The following is a 20,493-nucleotide window of genomic DNA, read 5'->3' as shown; positions in this document are numbered from 1 at the left end:
CGCTGTCTGACTTCACCCTGTCCAGTCCGACTCTAGTCTGTTGTTGTTGTGTCGGTGACGCGGCAAGTCCAGCCGGCCGAACGGCAAATGAGTCAGCATCAATAATCTGCCTATCTTTGGATGTGGGGGGTTAATATAGGTCTCCCAGCAAACCACTCACATATCGATTAGACATAATAAGGCAAAAATGGCGGTTCCTGCAGCCCCAAACCTGCAGCTGAACACGGCGAGACAAAGCAGCCCTGTGAACTCTACAGAAAACAACATCCACATCGACGAGAAAGAGCTGGAAAACATCACCAACAGCGTCGAGGACGGCACATCTCTGCCTCTGCATTCTCCCTGGACCTTCTGGCTGGATCGGTAGGGTGATGTTGTCATATTACTGTTATTATGGATTAGACTTTATACATTCACAAGCCCGCCAACAAAGGCCCAATAATTATATTTCTCTCTTTTTTCATAGTTAAGCTGACTCTTTTCAGGTTTTAAACGAGCACATTTTATACTATTAACTTTACATGGTTCAACTGCCTATATTTCGTTTTTGTAAGCTTTCTGGGTTCCATAACGCAGAGCTGATATAATAACTTAGTAAAGTAGGTCGAGTCACCTGTAGGTCATGGTTGTTGTTTAATATCAGATCTCATGTCCTTTCTGAAGCTCTGTAAATCATATGACAGTGTAATATGGTAAGGGTGTACCTCAGGGTTTTGAAATTAGCCCAGTTAAGTTTTGTTTGAGATTCCTTAAAATGCAGGACACTGACAATGCAAAATTAATAAACATGGTTGATTGTAAATTTTCATAAAATCTGATTTACACTTCACTTTAAACAGTACTGTAAACATTTTATAATGTAGTTATAACATCGGCTTTACTTTTTGGTAATGATTTTCAAAAGGTTGAAGTCCTGTTTACTGACATTTGGTCTCATTGCATGATCACAAGCACTGCACTTGACATTACACAGAAGATAATGCCTCTATGAATCTATGATTTATGACACAGATATGGTTAATGTGCCCAACCACAAATGTCTCATTTGAAGAGATATTTCACCAAATTTTTTTAATTGTTATTAATTTAAATTATTTTGCTCGCCTTGCTAATGATGAATTTCTTTTTTCTGTGGAACACAAAAGGGGAATTTCTGAAGAATGTCCTGACCCGACCACTCTTTAACACATTAAATGAGGCTGTCATGCTCCGAAAACGACAAAAAGCATAGCTCTTCAGGAACCAGCTGTCATTTCGAAGCGTGGCAGCACCAGTTCTCATGCACTTTCGTTATCCTGGCCACTCTTTTGAATACATTACTCAGAAATTCACCTTTGTTCCACAGAAGGACATAAAGTCACACAGGTTTGGAGCGACATGAGGGTGAGGAAATGATGACAGAATTTGTATTCTTTTGAAGCTGTTTATCTTGTAATTCTGCTTTATTTATCTTCCAGGTCATTACCAGGTACAACGGCAGCAGAGTGTGAATCAAATCTGAAAAAGATATATACCGTCCACACTGTACAGGTAAGGGTTGCACTTTTATGTTAATATCTATGAAGGTGTGCTGTTATTTCTGTTATTATGGAGTTTTCATTGTAAGACATGCGGAAATGCAGGGAGGATAAAATTTGACATGCTAATTACTGATGTTTTTTGATATTGGAACTGCTAATAAATATATTGCATGATTCATTTTTGGATATATATACAAACCCGATTCCAAAAAAGTTGGGACACTGTACAAATTGTGAATAAAAACAGAATGCAATGATGTGGGAAATTTGCAATTGAAGTTTAAAATTGTAATATTTTATTCAGAATACAACATAGATAACGTATCAAATGTTTAAACTGAGAAAAATGTATAATTTTAAGGAAAAATAAGTTGATTTAAAATTTCATGGCATTAACACATCTCAAAAAAGTTGGGAAAAGGCCATGTTTACCACTGTGGGGCATCCCCTCTTCTTTTTATAACAGTCTGCAAACGTCTGGGTTGCTCAAGTTTCGGAATAGGAATGTTGTCCCATTCTTGTCTAATACAGGCTTCTAGTAGCTCAACTGTTTTAGGTCTTCTTTGTCGCATCTTCCTCTTTATGATGCGCCAAATGTTTTCTATGGGTGAAAGATCTGGACTGCAGGCTGGCCATTTCAGTACCCGGATCCTTCTTCTACGCAGCCATGCTGTTGTAATTGATCCAGTATGTGGTCTGGCATTGTCATGTTGGAAAATGCAAGGTCTTCCCTGAAAGAGACTACATCTGGATGGGAGCATATGTTGTTCTAGAACTTGGAAATATACCTTTCAGCGTTGATGGTGCCTTTCCAGATGTGTAAGCTGCCCATGACACACACACTCATGCAACCCCATACCATCAGAGATGCAGGTTTCTGAACTGAGCACTGATAACAACTTGGTTTGTCCTTGTCCTCTTTAGTCCGAATGACATGGCATCCCAGTTTTCCAAAAAGAACTTCAAATTTTGATTTGTCTGACCACAGAACAGTTTTCCACTTTGCCACAGTCCATTTTAAATGAGCCTTGCCCCAGAGAAAACACCTGTGCTTCTGGATCATGTTTAGATATGGCTTCTTTTTTGACCTATAGAGTTTTAGCCTGCAATGGCAAATAGCATGGTGGATTATGTTCAACAATAATCTTTTCTGGAAGTATTCCTGAGCCTATGTTGTGGTTTCCATTACAGTAGCATTCCTGTATGTGATGCAGTGCCGTCTAAGTGCTCGAAGATCACAGACATCCAGTATGGTTTAAGGGCCTTGAAAACTATTATTCAATTATTGCATTCCTTTTTTATTCACAATTGGTACAGTGTCCCAATTTATTTGGAATGGAGTTTGTAGCAGAAAAGGTTAACTGTAAGATTTGGAAAAATATTGTCACCCATACATTGTGCATCACCTCTTTTTCATTGCATATAGAGTTTCTGGGGTGTGTACAACAACATCCCTGCTGTGTCCTGCCTTCCTCTGAGGTGTAGCTATCACTTAATGCGAGGGGAAAGGAGACCACTATGGTGAGTTTGATTTAGTTTTTCTATGGATGGAAATTAAGCCACTTTCATTCATCAAGGATGCATTATTGATCATGATCAAATAAATGCTGTTTTTGTACATTATATTAAACAAGTGATCCTAAAAAATATTTCTATACTCATATTAATCAGCACAACTATTCTCAACATTGATCATAAGAAATGCTGGTAATGCTTTACAATAAGGTGTCGTTTGATAACATTAATTAAAGCCACAATTTGTAATTTTTCACCGCTAGAGGTTGCTTAATCAAAACAAAGGCAAAGCTTGCAGAGCTTTTATTAATTTATACCGTATTTTTATTAAAATATGTCTGCTTTAGCTTCTTCTAGTCATGCCAATGTGGCTACATGAAATGAGGTAACGCAGTGCTTTTTTATCATATCAGATACTAGGGCTGGGTAAAAAATATAGATTTCTCGATTTTATTCGATTCTTATTTTTACGAACTGATATTGATTCTTAAATCCCAAGAATCGATTAGTCATCCTGTTTTCAGTTGATGAATGAATGGGACATTATAGTAGGGCTGTCAACGTATATTCTAAATTCGAATATATATTTGAATAGTTTTGAAAAACGAATTTCCAAGGTGAAAATTAATATTCAAATGTAAAAAAAACAAACAAGCGGTAGTAGAGGCGTGGCTGTCTGCTTTGCGAGTGAGCGCGAGCATGAGGGTTCAGGGACAGGTCACAGGAGTCGCACTGTCACTGCTGAAAGTTGACGCGTCTTGCAGTGAAGATGGCTGAAAGTGCAGAGCTCAACTCGACCGCAGCAGAGAAAGAGATTTTAACTCCATAATCTAAAAAGCCATGTCGGGAAGTACGTTGGATTTTGGTGGGTAGGAGGTAAAATTGTTGAGCCGTGAGATATAGTTATATGCAAGCTATGTAAGATACAGTTAAAAGGAAAGTTACAAGGAAAAAGCTCCATGTTTAGCACAGCACAGCTCGCTCGGAGCGCTCAATATGCTGTAAAACTTCAATTAATATTAATAATATTTGTTTCAATCACTGAATGAAGCCTGCTATATTTGGGACAGGAAATTAAATTGCTTGCACAAAACTCTTGATCAACACTCAAAGTTTGTTCATTTTCCGTTATCCGCAGTGAGGGAGGGAGAGAGAGAGAGAGAGAGAGAGAGAGAGAGAGAGAGAGGGCCATTAGTTAATTTATACCGTATATAATAATTATATAATTTATAATAATCTACTTGTTGTTGTGTAAGTATTACTTTGTGTCAAATATGTATAAACTTAAATAGACAAACTATACAAGTAGTTAATGTCTCTTTGTATTAATTTGTCCTGTTATTGACCTAATACGCGTCATTGTCAAAATGCGCGCCCAGATGTTCGAATAGTTCGAATGTTCGTGTTTGTTTTAGAGGGAATATTCAAACGTCATTTTTGAGCAATTTTGACAGTCCTACATTATAGCGCCCTCCCATCCAATAAATATGTTACTATTCATATAAAATTAAGTCTCAGATTTCAAAGGATGTCCATTTTATTATGAAATTCAAAAACATAAATACCGTTTTGAGGCTGTGGCGTGAGTTCGTTCTGGCTCAGCAAAGCTCAAAAGAAGCAGCAGTGCGGCGCTCAAGTGAACTGATCTTCTCTTTCGCCTTTATACCAGTTACAGCGTGAAATAAACATGAATGCCCATCTGAAATTGTGATAAAAGATACAGTACAACTTACAGAAATCCGTATTGTTATATGGAATCACTCAGAAAGACGTCAGTAAAACAGCTTGTAAACAATGTCATGTAATGTCACATTTACCTCAGAAAAACCATATCCAGTGTCCATGAACTCAATATTTAATATATCTTCAATATTTAATGTATGTTAAATGAATCTGGCAGGTTTTTATGACAGCCACCATTTAAATCACCATTAAATCACCATATAACTTTATTATTATTTTAAAAAATACATAATTGAGTGTAATTTAAGTGTTTATATACAAATCAGTTAATTCCCATAGTTTACAGCATTAGTTAAGATGTTTGTTTGTTTTTTTGAGAAATTTTTCCATGTATTGTACCTGGTATATACAAAATAATTGTATCGATTCGAAATCGAATCTAATTGCAAGCTTGTGAATCAAAAAAAAATTTAATTGGGAAATTTGTGTCAATACCCAGCAATGTATCTAATGTATTAGATACATTATTTGAGTGTGTAGAAAGTTGTTTTATAAAGCTACTCTGTGCGATGCTCGGCGGCTACTATGAGACGCCTATTGTACACCACAGTAGCTAGATGGATATTAGGCATGATAAAACATTCACAAACAGGTACTCACAGTAAATCAAGAAAACCAGATTCAAACAATAAGACTAACTGTGTTGATAATATATAATAATGATTTGTTTTCTGTCGATGTATGTATCCAAACAGTTGCTCACCTGTCTAATAAAACACATAATATATCTAAGCGCCTTTGCTATTTCCATGTTTTCTGCAAAATAATGGAAATTGAGAGAAACGCAGATATGATGCCATTGATAGGCGACGCATGGAAACAGTCCGTTAAAAATATATAACATTGTTCTAGTGGTTTTTGGATGTTTTCATCTAAAAATCTTACATATTGTGCCGTAAGTGCATTAACTAACAGTAAATATCACTGATAAATATATTTTTACAGCATTCATTAAATAAAATTAATAATTTGTTAGTAGTTAGTAATGTAATTTGTTAGTAGTTAGTTAGTTAGTTAGTTCATTGCTAGTTTATGTTAACTAATGTATTTAACTGATGTTAATAAATTAAACCTTTTAACCTGTAACAACCTGTAAATTGTTGCCAAAATGTTTCTTGACCACCAAATTAGCGTATTACAGATTGTTAGAGATAATTTTTTTAATGGTTTTCTATATTAACACAGGGAAGAGGAAAGCAATGCAAAAGGAGGTGTTTGGAAAATGAAAGTGCCAAAGGAAAGCACAGTAAGTCTGTTTATTAATACTGTCGATTAAGGCCTAAATCTTTTTAACTGTTAAACTGCATCATTGTAAATACATAAAATGTATACTACACAAATTCAGTATTTTCTTGATACTTTCTGATGGGTTTTATCGCTGCCAGATTGTAATTTTTTGCCTGCATCTGTTTTTTTACAGTCAGCTGTATGGAAAGAGCTTCTGTTGGCCACTATTGGTGAACAATTCACTGATTATTGTGCATCAGGTGAGTGAAGAAAAACATTTTGTTATTTATATGATTTATTTTCTTGATAACTCTGGTGCTCCTCATTTAGGGTCACTCATAATCATCCTTGTTAGAATACAAAACTAACCTTTTTGTTTCAATGTAATATTTTGTTAACATTTTACAAAAAGGTTTCATTAGTTAACTACATTAGTTAACATGAACTAAAAATGAACTGCACTTCAGCAGCATTTTTGTTAATGTTAATTTCAACATTTACTAATGCATTATTAAACAAAATAATTAAAATTAAAATAAAAAATAAAATTAACTAACAAAAAAAGTTGTATTTGCTAACATTAGTTAATGCGCTGTGAACTAACATAAACAAACAATGAACAGCTGGATTTTTATTAACACACATTAATATTGTACAGTTTATTTATACATTGTAACAGATGTATTATATAGTTGATATAGTGTTACCAATATTTTTTATGTAATAGTTTGTATTTTGAGAGAGTTTTATGATACTTAATAAGATTTATGCAATAATTATGATCCATTTATCCACAAAACAATTAATATTTGTATTATTGTATTTTTTAATGCGATGAGTACAAATGTGTCCATTTATTTTAGAACTAATCTTTTTGAAATAATGTCCACTCTTTTTTTCTTTCCTTTTTCTGTTTTTTTACCACAAGTTACATTGCCACATCATTTCGATGAAGTACACAAACGGTTTTGTTTAGTTTTTTTGTCAAAAGTGACTAAAGAGCACTGGAGGGTTCAATTAAAACGAATAAGAATTATTAAAGACGAATGTTATTTCTATGTCTTTTAGAGGATGAAGTTGTAGGAGTAAGCGTCAGTGTGAGAGAACGAGAAGATGTGGTTCAGGTCTGGAATGGAAACGCCTCTTTTGCCAATGAGGCAAATGTTTTAGGAAGAATCTACGAACTCCTTCCACAGATATCTTTTAAAGCAGTATTTTATAAACGTAAGTGTTTACATTCTTCTCACTGCATGTCACACTGTCCCTGCTGAATTACTGTTTATTGTTATAACATTAGATGTGTTAGATTAGTATCATTAGATAAAACACTAATGCCATTCATTTATGTTAATGTTATACTTTGTATTTATAATGTTGGTTATAGGCACAATATGTATGATTTTTGGTTTAAAATATCCAAAAACCACTAGAGCAGTGTTATATATATTTTTGTCTTGTGTACTTGCATTATCCCAAATGTTTCTAAGAATGTTTAAATCCAGAGAAATACGCAATTTTAACCAGGACATGGTAAAATAGTCTGTGCGTCACGTATCAATTGCATTATACCTGTGTTACCCTCGATTTCTGGTTTTATTTCGTAAAAATCATGGAAACACCAAAGTGTCTCATAGCAGCCGCTGAGAGAACGCACAGAATAACGTTGAATCCCATGAATCCGCCCTCAATTTCTTTTGAATAGGCGATCTCTAGTAGCGAAAATGGCATACTGTGCCTTTAACACATTTTAAGAACAGTGACTGATTTAAAACTCTTTTTTTTTTTTTTTTTTTTCAGCACACGAGGAGCACCATGCATTTGAAGGTGGTCGCTCAAGACATTAGCAAGCTTTGCACATTCTTTTTGGACTGATGGATCCTAGAAAATGGACTGAAAACGGAAAACAAAATCCCTCCTGGGCGAACAGAACTCTTGGATTTTGCAGTTGTTTCATATCATAGGGAATGTTACAGCCCTGTTTTAAGTTGTAAGCATTGCAGATGATCCCTCCATGCTTTTCGTGAGGAGTTTGTCATACCAGATGTTTAGGCAATATCAATAAAGATCACATAGCAGTAGCATAGGTAATATAAATCATCACAACAGAGCAATGCTACCAATTGTTAGTGTTACCCCCCCCCCCCCCCCTCCAATTTCTAGGTTTATTAATCAAATGTGCAGTCCAGTGACAGTTGCTGCATGTCAAAATATATACTTGATGTGTTAGAAATTTTATTTGCAGAGTTAGAGCGTACATTAGGATCAAACTCTTAGGGCTGTTTTTCTTAGACTCACATTAGGCATAACTTTAAACTAATAGAAAAAGTCCAAGGCTAAGCTTAATGTGTTTCTGGGAAACTATCTTTTATGCAAAAGTATTGCACATTTCTCTTTGGAAAAATCTCTTTGGCTCGGAGGCTGATTGATTTCAGAGCAAACGCAAGTGGGTATAACACAACCTTGGTTATAACCGTAAACATAAAGCAAAACGCATATGCAATTCCTTGTTTTCACACCGAGCTGAATATTTAAGTAAATTGAAATAATCCCTGAATTAATCACGTGAGGGTAAAATCTTGCATCTTGCAAGCAACTTTGCTTTTATGATTTAGAAAACTGTATCCAGACCTCCTCTTGTAGTATTTTATGTAAATGAGAGCTGTTTTAGAATGGCGTCAGAGCACTGTTAAACTTCTCTTTTCTTTTTTGGTTACTGCATTGTGGTTGATATCCTGCGTTTGGTTCTGTGTTATTAACTGTAGCCCCTTCCCCATAAGTGTCTTGTCTGTGTCAGAATAGTCCAAATGCTTTAATATAAGTTTAACTTTTTTTAACTCATTTAACGCATTTGCTCCAAACTGCCTTTTTATTCAGTATAATCACACTGTGTCTTGTTTCAGAGTGCTTATTATTGTAGTTTTATTGTGTTTGGATGGATGGTTATGTTGGAAAACCCATGAGTCGGGAGGGGCTAGTGTAGATATTGTCAAATTATGTAACTGAAAATGACTTGTGTAATCATCAGAGCATATATTTTTTAGTTTTTCAGTACCAAAGATATTTCCTTTCTGTTCTCGTGTTATAATTTATCATGTTCTGCGTCCTTCTGCACTCGCATATATGGAGTTAAAACCGCTTTTCTTACGTTTGTCTTCACCAATGTTTTTTCAGTATCTCACTTTCTGCTGTCTCCCATGATGCTGTGCCGATTTTATTTAGGTTTGTCAAGCCCAAAAAGACCTGCATCATGAACCAGGTCTCTTAATGCACTAAAAAAAGCACAATTATGAGTTTGTCCTGGACAGGGATGTGCAAAATAACCTGTACATGCAGCTGACCTTTCATATTTCAGCCTTTTCCTACCTATCACTGATATGCGAGTACTGAGGCGGATTTTTTTTTTTTTTTTTTTTTTTTTTGAGCATATGTTGGTTTTTCCAGGCTCCCAATCAGGATCCTAAACCTCAAACTGATTGTCAATCTTCTGGAATGGTGCCTTGCGTTCTCCCAGGGTTTCACTCATAGAATGTTTTGTTTTTCTCTTATGTATTTAATCAGTTATATTGTTAGTTTTTCTTTCTTTTCTGTTGCTTATAGGTTTTGAAATATTGAATAAAGACGAAGCAGAATTCGAAGTATGAGTATTGTAGTTATCTTTAACAAAGTTATAGTGTCTTTTATTTGAAGTATTTACATGTAGGGAGCAATCAAGTATCCTGTAATTGTGCACAATTTGTTCACCGCAAGGTGGCGCAGCACACCCATTAAACGCAATTTCATGTCTTCACACGTCCGCATCTACAGTATATTTAGTTAATTTACATTTTTTGAAAGCTCTATATGTTTTCTCGTGTTAATCATGTTATTGCTTATTAATGCATCATGAAAGGACTTGTATCTATTCTTGTGCGCAACAGAATCCTTGAGCGACGAATCACTTTAGCCTCAGCAGGTGGACGTGACGTCACGTCTCCACAGCTACTCTCAAACCTACAAAAAACTCCGTTTGCTACGACTCACACAATAACTGTTCCCAATTAATCTTGTTTAAGATTTATAATTCAACGCTCGCTGTAAACGGCACCGAATACGTGCAAAAGCTGATCGCGTTGTCTGTAAAGTAGTCCCTGGGACGCGCACTGCGGAGGAATACACTTGTTTACATTGTGCTGCACGCGGCAGTGTGGCGGCCAGCGCGCTGCTACGCGAGCTTCATGGGAGACCGACGTACTGCGCTTTACAGCTCGCAGAAGTTCGTTCCGCGGTCACCGTGAAAGTTTTCATTTCTGCCCGTTGAGAAACCATTTCATCCCCGGTGAGTTTATTCTTTTTTTGTTTAAAATCAAGTGTCTTTGTTTATTCCTAATTTGCATGTGATGTTGATTTGCTAGTTATTAGCCTTATCACAACTAACGGCAGCGCTGGAGAGCAGACAGGAGGAGCAGCTAATTCAAAGCTCTCCGCGCTATTATCACACATTATTTAGTATTTTATAACAGGTAATTTGCCTTGAACAGAGTCGGCGGCTTGCATAACACGCAGTTATTGCCGTAGGACAGTATTTAAAGCCCTCATGGGAGTGTTAGCTGGCTAACATGTGCCGTTGGTTCAGTTCATGTGGAGAACAAAAACAGTAACTTCAGTTCAAGACACTGTCGTGAATCACGTCTAACCACAGCGGTTTTTATTCTTATTAATCATTTACTATAACAAAACATATCAACACACCTTGTATAAAATATATGTAAGTTACTGTATATGTACAATCTTATCAACACACGTACATCATGGGGCTATTTATCATATCGAATAACTACATTTAGAACAAATAAAGCATCTTCAGCCATTTAAACTTTGAGATTTTTTTTTTTGTCTCTCCACACTGTTATTATATAGCCTTTATTATAGTGTTTGTCAGTTGGCATTAGTCAAATCTCATTCAACTGAGTGTTAATCCTAACTGGGTGGTTTGATTTTGGTCAGCATGTTTAAACAGGGACTCGCATGTATCCTCTCATAGAGGCGTAGCTTTGGTTATGTCTCAACCTATTGAAGTGCCTTCCTAGACAGTATTTTTAGGCACCTAATAATGTCCCTAGGTTGGAAGAACACTAGGTTTTCCCCTCAGTATTTCTTTTGTTTGCTCCTTTTCTCTATTCTCCATGAGTGTACTAAGGAGTTAAAAATTTCTCCTTCAGTTTCACTGTTTGAAGTTGTTGAAACTACAACAAACAAACACAAAAGCAACGCCCCTTGACGGGTTTCATTTCTCCTTTTGCCTTCGAGCATTTACAATTCAGTTAATCATTTGTTGGAGCCCTTATACAGGCATCCATTCTGTCTTTTTTTACTTGAGTTGTCTGTTCTTATACCAGGTGTTACCTGCCCTTAGGATTGGGTTGCCTCACTTTACGGTCCATTGGGAAGATCTATCTGTCCATTCAGCACAACTGGAAAACTCTTTCAGTATAGCCTTCAAGAGATTTTCATTTGTTAGTGCAGGGGTTTCCAAACTTTGGGGTCAGCTAAACCTCTTAGCATAAAATATTTACTCGAAGTACACCCTGAGATATTAAGTTAATATTTAATGACACATGTTCACAGTTCTCTGATTTCAGTTATCGGTCACATGACATGCAGGTAAACAAAATATTGAACCTTTTTTATAGAAACTTTAAAAAATATTTTGTGATTTGAAATGTGCGATATGGCTTTTTAAATTTCATATGGAAACCTCTACTTACAGGAACCAACTAACTCTATAAGTTGCAAAGGAAATATTTGTCTAATTCTTCACTTTTAAACAACTAAACGTCAAATCCTCAAGCTTTTATTTTAGAAATGCTGTAAACTTTCCACAAAATGTTGGACAGAAGAAAAAAAAAAAGGAACCTCTGGGGTTGGCAACATGACCAAAATCTGATATTTTACGAAATGAGTAATTTTATTTCACAGTAATGATATAAATCACAATATAGTTATTTTTGCGTTATCAATTTTTTTAATACCATTGAAATAATTCTTATTACCGTTTTCAAATCTTAAAAAAAAAAATAATAAAATGCTTGCCAAAAAAACTCAAGCTGAACACAGCTTACTAAACTGTGATTTAAAAAAAAGAGCAAATAAATTAACTACAGGAGAATGACGACACACATGAAACAGACCTAGAGCACTAGAAATACTATAGTCTTTACTGTAAATTAAATATACATTTATTCTTATTAAGTTACAAAAGTGCTTGTCAAGGGCAGTGAGAGATTTTTCTCTCTTGTTGTTTGATTAGCAATGACAGCAGGTATTTTGATGCTGTCACTTTAAGACTGACTGATCGTTATCTATATACTTGTGCGTTCTCTCTCAACTGTTAACGTTCACTTAAGACATAAATGGCTGTTTACTGTAAAGACTTGGTCACTTTGACACATAGGTATGTTTATTTAACCGGTCAAGCCTATTTAGTCTGCCAAAGCACTCGGTTTGTTTCTCACGCGCTTTGAGCACAAGCGTCATGTTGCACGTCTCTCACACCGCTGAGAAACAGTCTGTCAGAGCACGCACATATACTGTAATGAGTTCTCTTTCGCTGCTAATTGTGCTCCGAGGGTTTAAAAGGCATGCAAACAATAAGCTTTCGTGTCAACGTACCACAGCGACGTGACATGAGCGTAACCAAAGTCTCTTTCAAAGAAAGTCTTTTCACTCTGCAGCCATATTTGTAGGTCTGTCACGATAGACAATAAATCAATTAATCGCACGATTTAAAAAAATGAGCTCGATAATTTCCATTTGAATGCTTGTTTGCTTTCCTCGTCTCTCTCGTTGACTGCGCGCGCGCCTCGTTTGGGGAGGTGTTTGTTTATACTCAACGCGCAGACCGGGTGTCGGTGTTATGAGACTTCATGCTCGGGCAGATTCTCCTCCTGGAGATCGTGCTTCTTCGGTTGTGAAGCTGCACGCAAAGTTACAAAATTTGACGTGCACGGCACACTCCAAGTTGACGTTATTTTTGCCGCACGCACCCTTAGGCTCGTGCGGACACGCAGAGTATAAACGAGGCTTAAAGCTACACTGAAGTTGGCAGTTTGATAAATGCAAGTTACTTCTTCAGTTCAATCTTTGTGTGCTAAAAAGGCACAAGTTCCTGTAGAGATAGCAATACACCATCTCCTTTTTTTCCCAAGTAAATGAAAAGCATGTCATCAATGTCTTCTTTCTCGCTGTATCAAAATCTCACCTAGCTTTCCTCAGAGATGGTCAAGTCAAGTTGTCTGAGCATGATTACAAGGTTTCAAGAAAAACAATCCTTATTCAGTGTTAAATAGTTTTTAGAAATAAAATTTAATTGATCTTTGAAAAAATGTACCTGCATTATTATGCTATTATCATTATTTTAGATGAAAATGGTCTCAGAACGACAATATTATCATTTATCGCAATATTTTCTTGGCCAATTTATCGTCCAGGAAAATGTGTTATTGTGACAGGCCTACAGCTATTTCAGACATACAAGACCAAGTCCTAACTGTTTGAATTGGGGAATTATGGAATCTCAAAAAATCACAATTACTTATTTCAAATCAACAACTAAATCTAACATGAACTGTCCCATAAATGTGGTTTCTTATGATCAAATAGCTTTTTTGAAAAAGAAAAAAAAGGTTTTTTTAGGCTAGACGAGTAAATGCGCATTTGCAATCCTAATGGGCCTTTCACACCGAACGCGGCAACGGCGCCGCTGCGCTAAGAAATCCATTCATTTCAATGGCTTGCGCCACGCAAGGACGGTTTGTTGCTGCGCCGACAAAAGCGCACGCGCAGCGGAGCGCACCCTTGACGAGCTTGCGCGCATGCCGCGGTCAAAGTTCAAAATATTTTAACTTTTGCCGCTGCGCTCTGTGACGATTACGCGCGGCCAATAGAAACGGTACATCGAAAGAAACGAGCACGGAAATCAAAATGGATGAACATCTTGTACTGTGCGTGTCAGTACAATAATATTATTATAATATAATACACACATATAGGCCTACACACACAAACAATGTGCAAACAAGGCATATACATAATAATCATAATGATATATTGATATATGTCTTATTTATATGCCTTGTTTTCACACTCTGTGTGTGTGTGTGTATATATACCTCTTCTTCCTTGCTGCTCTCTCTCTTCTTCTTACTAGAAGGGTTATTGCTATCGCTTAATCGCTTGCTTTTTAGCACGGGACAGATACATATTTGCTGCTGATTGAATGAATAGAAATAGACATATAGAACTCCCGCAAAAAGTTTTGAAAACTCCGCCTACTTTGCGCTGGCCAGTGAAGCGCATCTGAAGGGCTGCGCTGTACCCAGTGGCAAGCGCAGCGCATTCCGCGTTCGGTGTGAAAGGCCCATAAGAGCGAGTCTCAGGTTCCTATAGGAAACGGAGCTTCTAACGGCAACTGCAGTGAGCAGTGACTTTACCAATCAGCAATTGGCTCATTTACTTTTGAAGGCGGGACTATTCTGCCATGTTACCTTTGTTAAGTCTTTGGCGTAACCGCTATAGAGACTATAGTCCAGAATTTCTACCGGTATATCGCCCCTACCTAGCACACATTGCCTTCCCAATTCCCACTTTGAAAAGACCATATGGCCACGTTCACACAGCAGCAGAATACGGTTGTCAGTCCTTTATTTGAGTCCTTAATTACGTTCTAACACAGCTCAGTTGTTTACGGGAGTAACAAGTTCAACCGCATTCTATAACCAATTTCACACCTGTAAATTTTCAGGACTCGGAAAACACGTGCCGTGTGAACGTAACCGGACTGGATAATCACGGGTCTGTCATGTCATACAGTTGGAGAGAGACACTCTGCACTGCTCAAACCCATGTCTATAGGTTACGGGTTATGTGTGGTTTCGGTTACTTATATAGAGAAATGATTTGTCATTTGAAAGTTTAAGATCAGTCACTGTTGTCCACCGGAGCTGCCCCCGTCAGTTTTTTGGTTAGAGATATAAAAGCTGCAGTCAGTTCATGAAGTGACGGTGTGAATGTAGCCTATAAGCTGCATGCATATTAATGAACACAGTCGCACTGTTCACTCTGAAACTTCTACTTAAATGATCACAATTTGCTGGCTATTTCTGTTTAATTTCAGTTAATTGTGCAGCATTTATTCATTTTTAATGTTATGTTCAATTAAATATTTTTCATCAACTCGCAAACCCCATGCAGTTCCCCCCAGAACCCAGATTGAGAAACCCTGTTTATCTTCTTTCACATCTTTCTCCTCCTAGCATTTTTCTGTATCCTGGAGCTTCCTAATATTGCTGACAAACCTGTGATGTCCTGTCTTGTGGTTCACAACTGTGTTATTATTGTCCTTAAAATAGAATCAATGAACCTCATGCATTTCTGTCTGTCACTCTTAGTCTCTGACTGAATGATGTGTCGATTGACAGGTTTTGCCATGCTTGTGTAATAACAGCTTTAATGACTTGTGCAAAAGTGATGCCTCATTTCTTAAAGACATAACCTCCTCACCTCTTGGTAATAAGATGGTCAGGAACCGGTAATGTCAATGTTATAATCCGATTAATGATTAACAGTTTTCTAGACATGTCTAGAATAGATAAAAACCTTTATGGCATATCATACCCAGACGTCCTACAGTGAGTGCATAAGAAACAACAATCTTTAGTTAGTTAGTAGGAATAGTTGAAGGGAGTGCCACGAGCATGAGAGAATGTAGGAGTAAGTGTAATGCGGTTTGTTCTTTCCGAGGAAGCGGCACGTGTGGTGCTCATAGGCGTGGATGCATAGATGAACGTGACAGATATTTCCTTTTAAGGTGGAAATTTACGTTCAGTTTCCCCTTTCTTAAATTCTGGCTTCACAAAGGGTTTCCCCTCAGGTGAATGGGTTTCAGATGAGTGAGCTAACATTGAGCAAATTTTGTTGTGGTGAGGAGGTGTTATGGCTGGTTGCTTGGCTGGCCAAGGTGACAGGTTCTTTCTTTGGTTAGCGTTATTCAGTCACTACCTTTTCCTGTTAGTATAGTGAATAAGCCTAGTCCTTCGCGTGGGTTATTTCTTGAAGAAAACGAAACTTGTAGCTCATAATGTATGTGCAATTGTGCATAATAATCAGTTTCTGTTAAATAAACGCCCGTTAACCTTGTGGGCTGGAAAGATGTTGCTGAAGAGTTGAGAAGGAATTGCTTGTCACTCTACATTGTCTATTGGTCTAATCTATGGAAATGGTGATTATTCTGCTGCCCTATCTCAACTGACTCACACACCTATTCAAATGTTCCGGAACAGTAAGTGTGGTTATGCTATCTGTGTTTGCCATCCTGGAGAGTTTAAGCACTTTGTGATCTATAGAGAAACCTATGCCGCAAGTCTCTTTTATTATATGAAGTGTTTGCTTGAGGTTACCAGTGCAGTGGGTTATTGGAAATACTTTAGGTTGCGTCAAGACTTTGTGGTGTTTTATTGTATTTTTTTTTAAAATGAACATTGTTATAATGCTTAAATTTACCTAGCATAAACAATGGGTTTGAGTTTAGATCTAAATATATTTTTTACACTAGTCATAGGAGTGGTGTCACTAGTCCAGCTCGAGTCGAGATTCGATACAAATCGCGATACTGAACTTGATACAATGCGTATCGCAAAATTTTTAGCCAAAATAATGGGCTTTTATTTTTTGGACCCACAAATACTCCCCAATTGCATTATTATTTATACGTTATATTCAACATAATATAGTCCTTTAATGTAGTAATGTCATTAACTATGTAAAATTTTATACTTTTTTTTCACGCAGTATTCACACTTTTCGACAGACTCCGAACTCAAGATTTTTGTGTTTTTTAAAAGAAGTCTCATGCTTACTTAACGAGTCTGCATTGATTTGATCAAAAATACAGTAAAACGGCAATATTGTCAAATCGTTAAATTTTAAAATAACTAAAAATAACTGAAAATAATGAATTTGAGTTTTTAATTGATTTGAATGGCTATGCACAACTTTTGTTTCAGTCAAACTGAATTCATTCCAATTGATTAATCTGAATTTAGTGTTTACATTGACTCTAAATTGATCAGGTTGATGTGCGCATTTGTCACAATCTTCAAATCTGAATTGATTTTTTGACATGAGCACACTGCACAAATATGCAGTTTCCTGCTGTTTGTGCATAACTATTCTCCTACATTGGTTCTTCATTTTATTAACAGCAGACTTGCATAATTTGAAGACAATGAGCATATGATCTGTTTTGCCGTGCTGCTTACATTTATCATGCAGTAAAAATGCCCGCAGACAAAACCAACAGGACTGGTAGGACGTTGTCCTGCTCCACGTCTCAGACGCAGAGTAAAAGGATAATTTTAGAATGACGGGACACTCATATGAAACTTTATTCAACAAGAACACTGTGCTACACACGTCGTACACTTTCTACATCATTTTACATGTGCAGTCCTTTTTGTATTTCAATCTGATCAAGTGTGTACATGTCCTCTTGATTGGATTAGAAAAGGAATAAACCCCCCTTTTCAATCAAATTGAAACTTCATTTGGTTCGAGCTCAATCGGATCGATTAAGGTGTTTACATGACGGCTGTTCAGTCCGATTGAGCCGTCAGTCCAAATGGATTATTTGGTTGCATGTAAACGTAGTCAGTGACTCCTTGTTTCATTACTGGATGAATTAGTGTTTTTGAACAAATCACCTGAATGAATAATTAAAATGAAAAAGACATATTTAACAGTCACTTGTGACCACCTACTGGTGTAATGTAATTGATGCGTTTATATTTTAAGCATATTTAAATAAAAAATAATTTTAAATGTTGGGGAGAAGTGAGCACCGTGTCTTGCACATCTTTGAGAAGATGTTAAGATGATGTAGAAGTGTATTAACTAATACTAATTTATCTTCCACTTTACAAAAACACTTGGATTTGCACCTGATATTAGCACACATTTATCAAGGTTAATGTTAATTTTAGAGTGAGCGGCCACGTGAAGTGAATTTTCTTCTTGACATATTACCACATGGGCCATCCATGGTAACGTAATCTGTCAGTGAGTGTGTGACTTCGCCAATTCATGTGAAGTTTTTTTCCCCGCTAACGGATTCAAATTTTGTCAATTAAGCCTCTTGTCGTCTGATATCTTTTGGTCAAGTATTTAGGGCAGCCCTACTTTCAAAAGGAGATTTACTTATTATTTTTTAATAAGATTTATTTACTTTTTTATCGCTACTGTAGACATCAGTCTTTATATTCAAACTATAAACTTTTATCAGTACTTCTGATTTATTTGAATGACTATAATACTAAAATAATTAATCAGTCTGGTTGAGATGACTTATTTTGTTCTGATTAAAATTTTTAATCAGGAATTTACAGGATTGGTATTTAGGCTATATTATGTATTTTATTTATTTAAGAAGAGAACAGAGGAACAGAGACTGTGCCTTACTTTTCATGTTCTACACCACACAAAGAATCTTTTCTAACATTATAAATGTCCTTATCGCTTTGGATCGATTTAATGCATCTTTGCTAAATAAAAGTATGAATTTCTTACAAAAAGGTCACTTAACGTAGGGCTGCACAATTAATCGAGTTTCTAATTGCGATTATGGATGTAATCATTCAAAGCCGCAATTACAAAAAAAATATATATTATTCTTCGTGCTTAGATAGTGTGTTACGCATATTATAGCATGTTACGCAAAATAGCACAGAAGCAGTGCATACAGCCTATATGTTGTTTAATTTAGCTTCTAAACACAAATGAAGATGTTTGTTATAAAAGCTGCGATTTCTGTCCCTCCATTTAAGTCCAGTCCCAGTGCCACGGGCATCATAAAGTATTGATGCTAGGGCATCAAGACAGCGGTGGGACTGTCCATTCCTCTCAAATTTTTGATCCTATATTTTTGACTGTGCTCCTAAAAATTTTTTTTATTAGGAGCACAATTTCTCCTCAAGAGAAAAGTTAGCGTAGAGCCCTGCAATGGCTTTATCTGATAAGCAGATTTACCACAACTCGCTTACTGAAGTAAACACGGACGTTCAAATGATTGCGAGACATGCAAAAACAACATGAGTGTGAGTACATGCAGAATTAACATTTGATGACAACATAGATGAGCTAAATATTTACAGTTTAGGAATAGTCATTTTGACACACTTTCTTGTGAAAAGAGCTGTGACGGATTGCACTGATCATATGAAGCGCGAGCGCTGCTGGAATGACACTCCTCAAAGTCAAAGCGCAAACATCATTTAAAGGGGCAGTGGCACTCCTTATAGTGAAAGCACAAGCATCATTTAAATCACCAGATCACATCTATGATTATTTAAAGCATTTTAGATGGTTTATTCTTATGTGTATAGTGCATTGAAAGCGGAAGAGGAGGGACATTGCGACCGGGAGAGATGCTGCCATTGAAAGCGGGAGTAATGCGTGAGGAGAGAAACATTTGGTTTGAGAGTTTCAGTGAGATTACTACATTAAACCACAATATATAATGTATAATGATGCAATGGGGGAATATTTGCCAGTCCTGTTAATAATACAACAACAGTAATAAAAAAAAAAAAAAAAATTATTTTGTCATAAAATATCAATACGTTCATCGATAAGTTAAGTATCATGAGTTATATTGAATCGTGACACGAGTGTATCGTTACACCCCTAGTATAAAGCTATTCCAACCATCATTCAATGTAAAAAAAAGAATTTGAAAAAAATCCAAGTCTAGGCACTCAATAGGATGCAAAAGTAAAAAAGCCTTTATTGGTAGGGCTAAAACATTAAAACACCAACGTGTATTGGCCCATTGGCCTTCATCAGGGTGTTGGAATTGTGATAATCGTGTTTAATAATTGCAATTACAAATTCAAGGGAATAATCGACAATTATATCATAATCGTGCAGCCCTAACTTAACGCTAAACTTTTAAATGGTAGGATTACAACTGTCATTATGATCAAAATGTCATTATCGATTAGTGCTGTCTGCCGAGACATTATTTAGTGCAAATATATTAATTTGGCTGAAATATGTTGTTGAACATTAAACTTAGGTTCAAAAGTCAACATGTAATTTAACCTCTTAACCCTCGCCCTGCTCTGAGAAATAAATAAAAAAATGACATACCCCAAATAAAAATGTCTGCAGCTCTTAAACCCTATGGTCTATATCCATAAATGTGGTCTTATTTTAAACTAGACACTTTAAATTATGTTATTCAAAAGTCATAATAACTCAAAGTAGTATAGGGACAGATTAAAACAAGGGGAAATATGCATGTAAGTGACTCACGTTTTTATTTTTTTATTAATCCCTTATGGAAAAATTTTTTAGATTTTAATTTTAATGCCCTGAAAATAACCTAAATATAAAACTGAATGTCTGATCATGCTTTGATTAAAATTTGAGGACGATTCTCTCAAAAATGTAGCTCCTG

At 36.2% G+C, this 20,493-nt stretch overlaps 2 protein-coding genes across 3 annotated transcripts in view; both read left to right on the top strand.

Moving 5' to 3' along the window:
• eif4e3 (eukaryotic translation initiation factor 4E family member 3) lies at positions 1–9,792 on the top strand. Its single transcript, XM_067446642.1, has 7 exons — positions 1–363; positions 1,458–1,530; positions 2,947–3,041; positions 5,964–6,024; positions 6,199–6,265; positions 7,074–7,229; positions 7,803–9,792. Exons 1-7 carry the CDS (start codon positions 188–190, stop codon positions 7,847–7,849), a joined length of 675 nt encoding a protein of 224 aa, XP_067302743.1. The 5' UTR covers positions 1–187; the 3' UTR covers positions 7,850–9,792.
• Positions 9,793–10,030: 238 nt separating this feature from the next.
• foxp1a (forkhead box P1a) overlaps positions 10,031–20,493 on the top strand; it is a 73,519-nt gene continuing 63,056 nt past the window's right edge. The window contains exon 1 of one of the 2 annotated variants that reach the window (XM_067446641.1): positions 10,031–10,320. The gene's annotated coding sequence lies outside the window, so the exon portion shown is untranslated. The remainder of the gene's footprint in view (positions 10,321–20,493) is intronic. The other variant, XM_067446639.1, reaches the window with a different exon arrangement.

This window comes from Pseudorasbora parva, chromosome 6 (assembly GCF_024679245.1).
Source record: "Pseudorasbora parva isolate DD20220531a chromosome 6, ASM2467924v1, whole genome shotgun sequence".
Taxonomy (NCBI): Eukaryota; Metazoa; Chordata; class Actinopteri; order Cypriniformes; family Gobionidae; genus Pseudorasbora; species Pseudorasbora parva.
This window is presented reverse-complemented; position numbering and strand designations above follow the sequence as displayed.

What these genes read in the sequence shown, in the direction of transcription:
- eif4e3 (XM_067446642.1), top strand. Translation starts at nt 188, where the DNA reads ATGGCGGTTCCTGCAGCCCCAAACCTGCAGCTGAACACGGCGAGACAA. An exon ending in TGGACCTTCTGGCTGGATCG is followed by an intron (nt 364 to 1,457) that starts GTAGGGTGATGT and finishes TTTATCTTCCAG; the next exon opens with GTCATTACCAGGTACAACGG. An exon ending in AAGTGCCAAAGGAAAGCACA is followed by an intron (nt 6,025 to 6,198) that starts GTAAGTCTGTTT and finishes GTTTTTTTACAG; the next exon opens with TCAGCTGTATGGAAAGAGCT.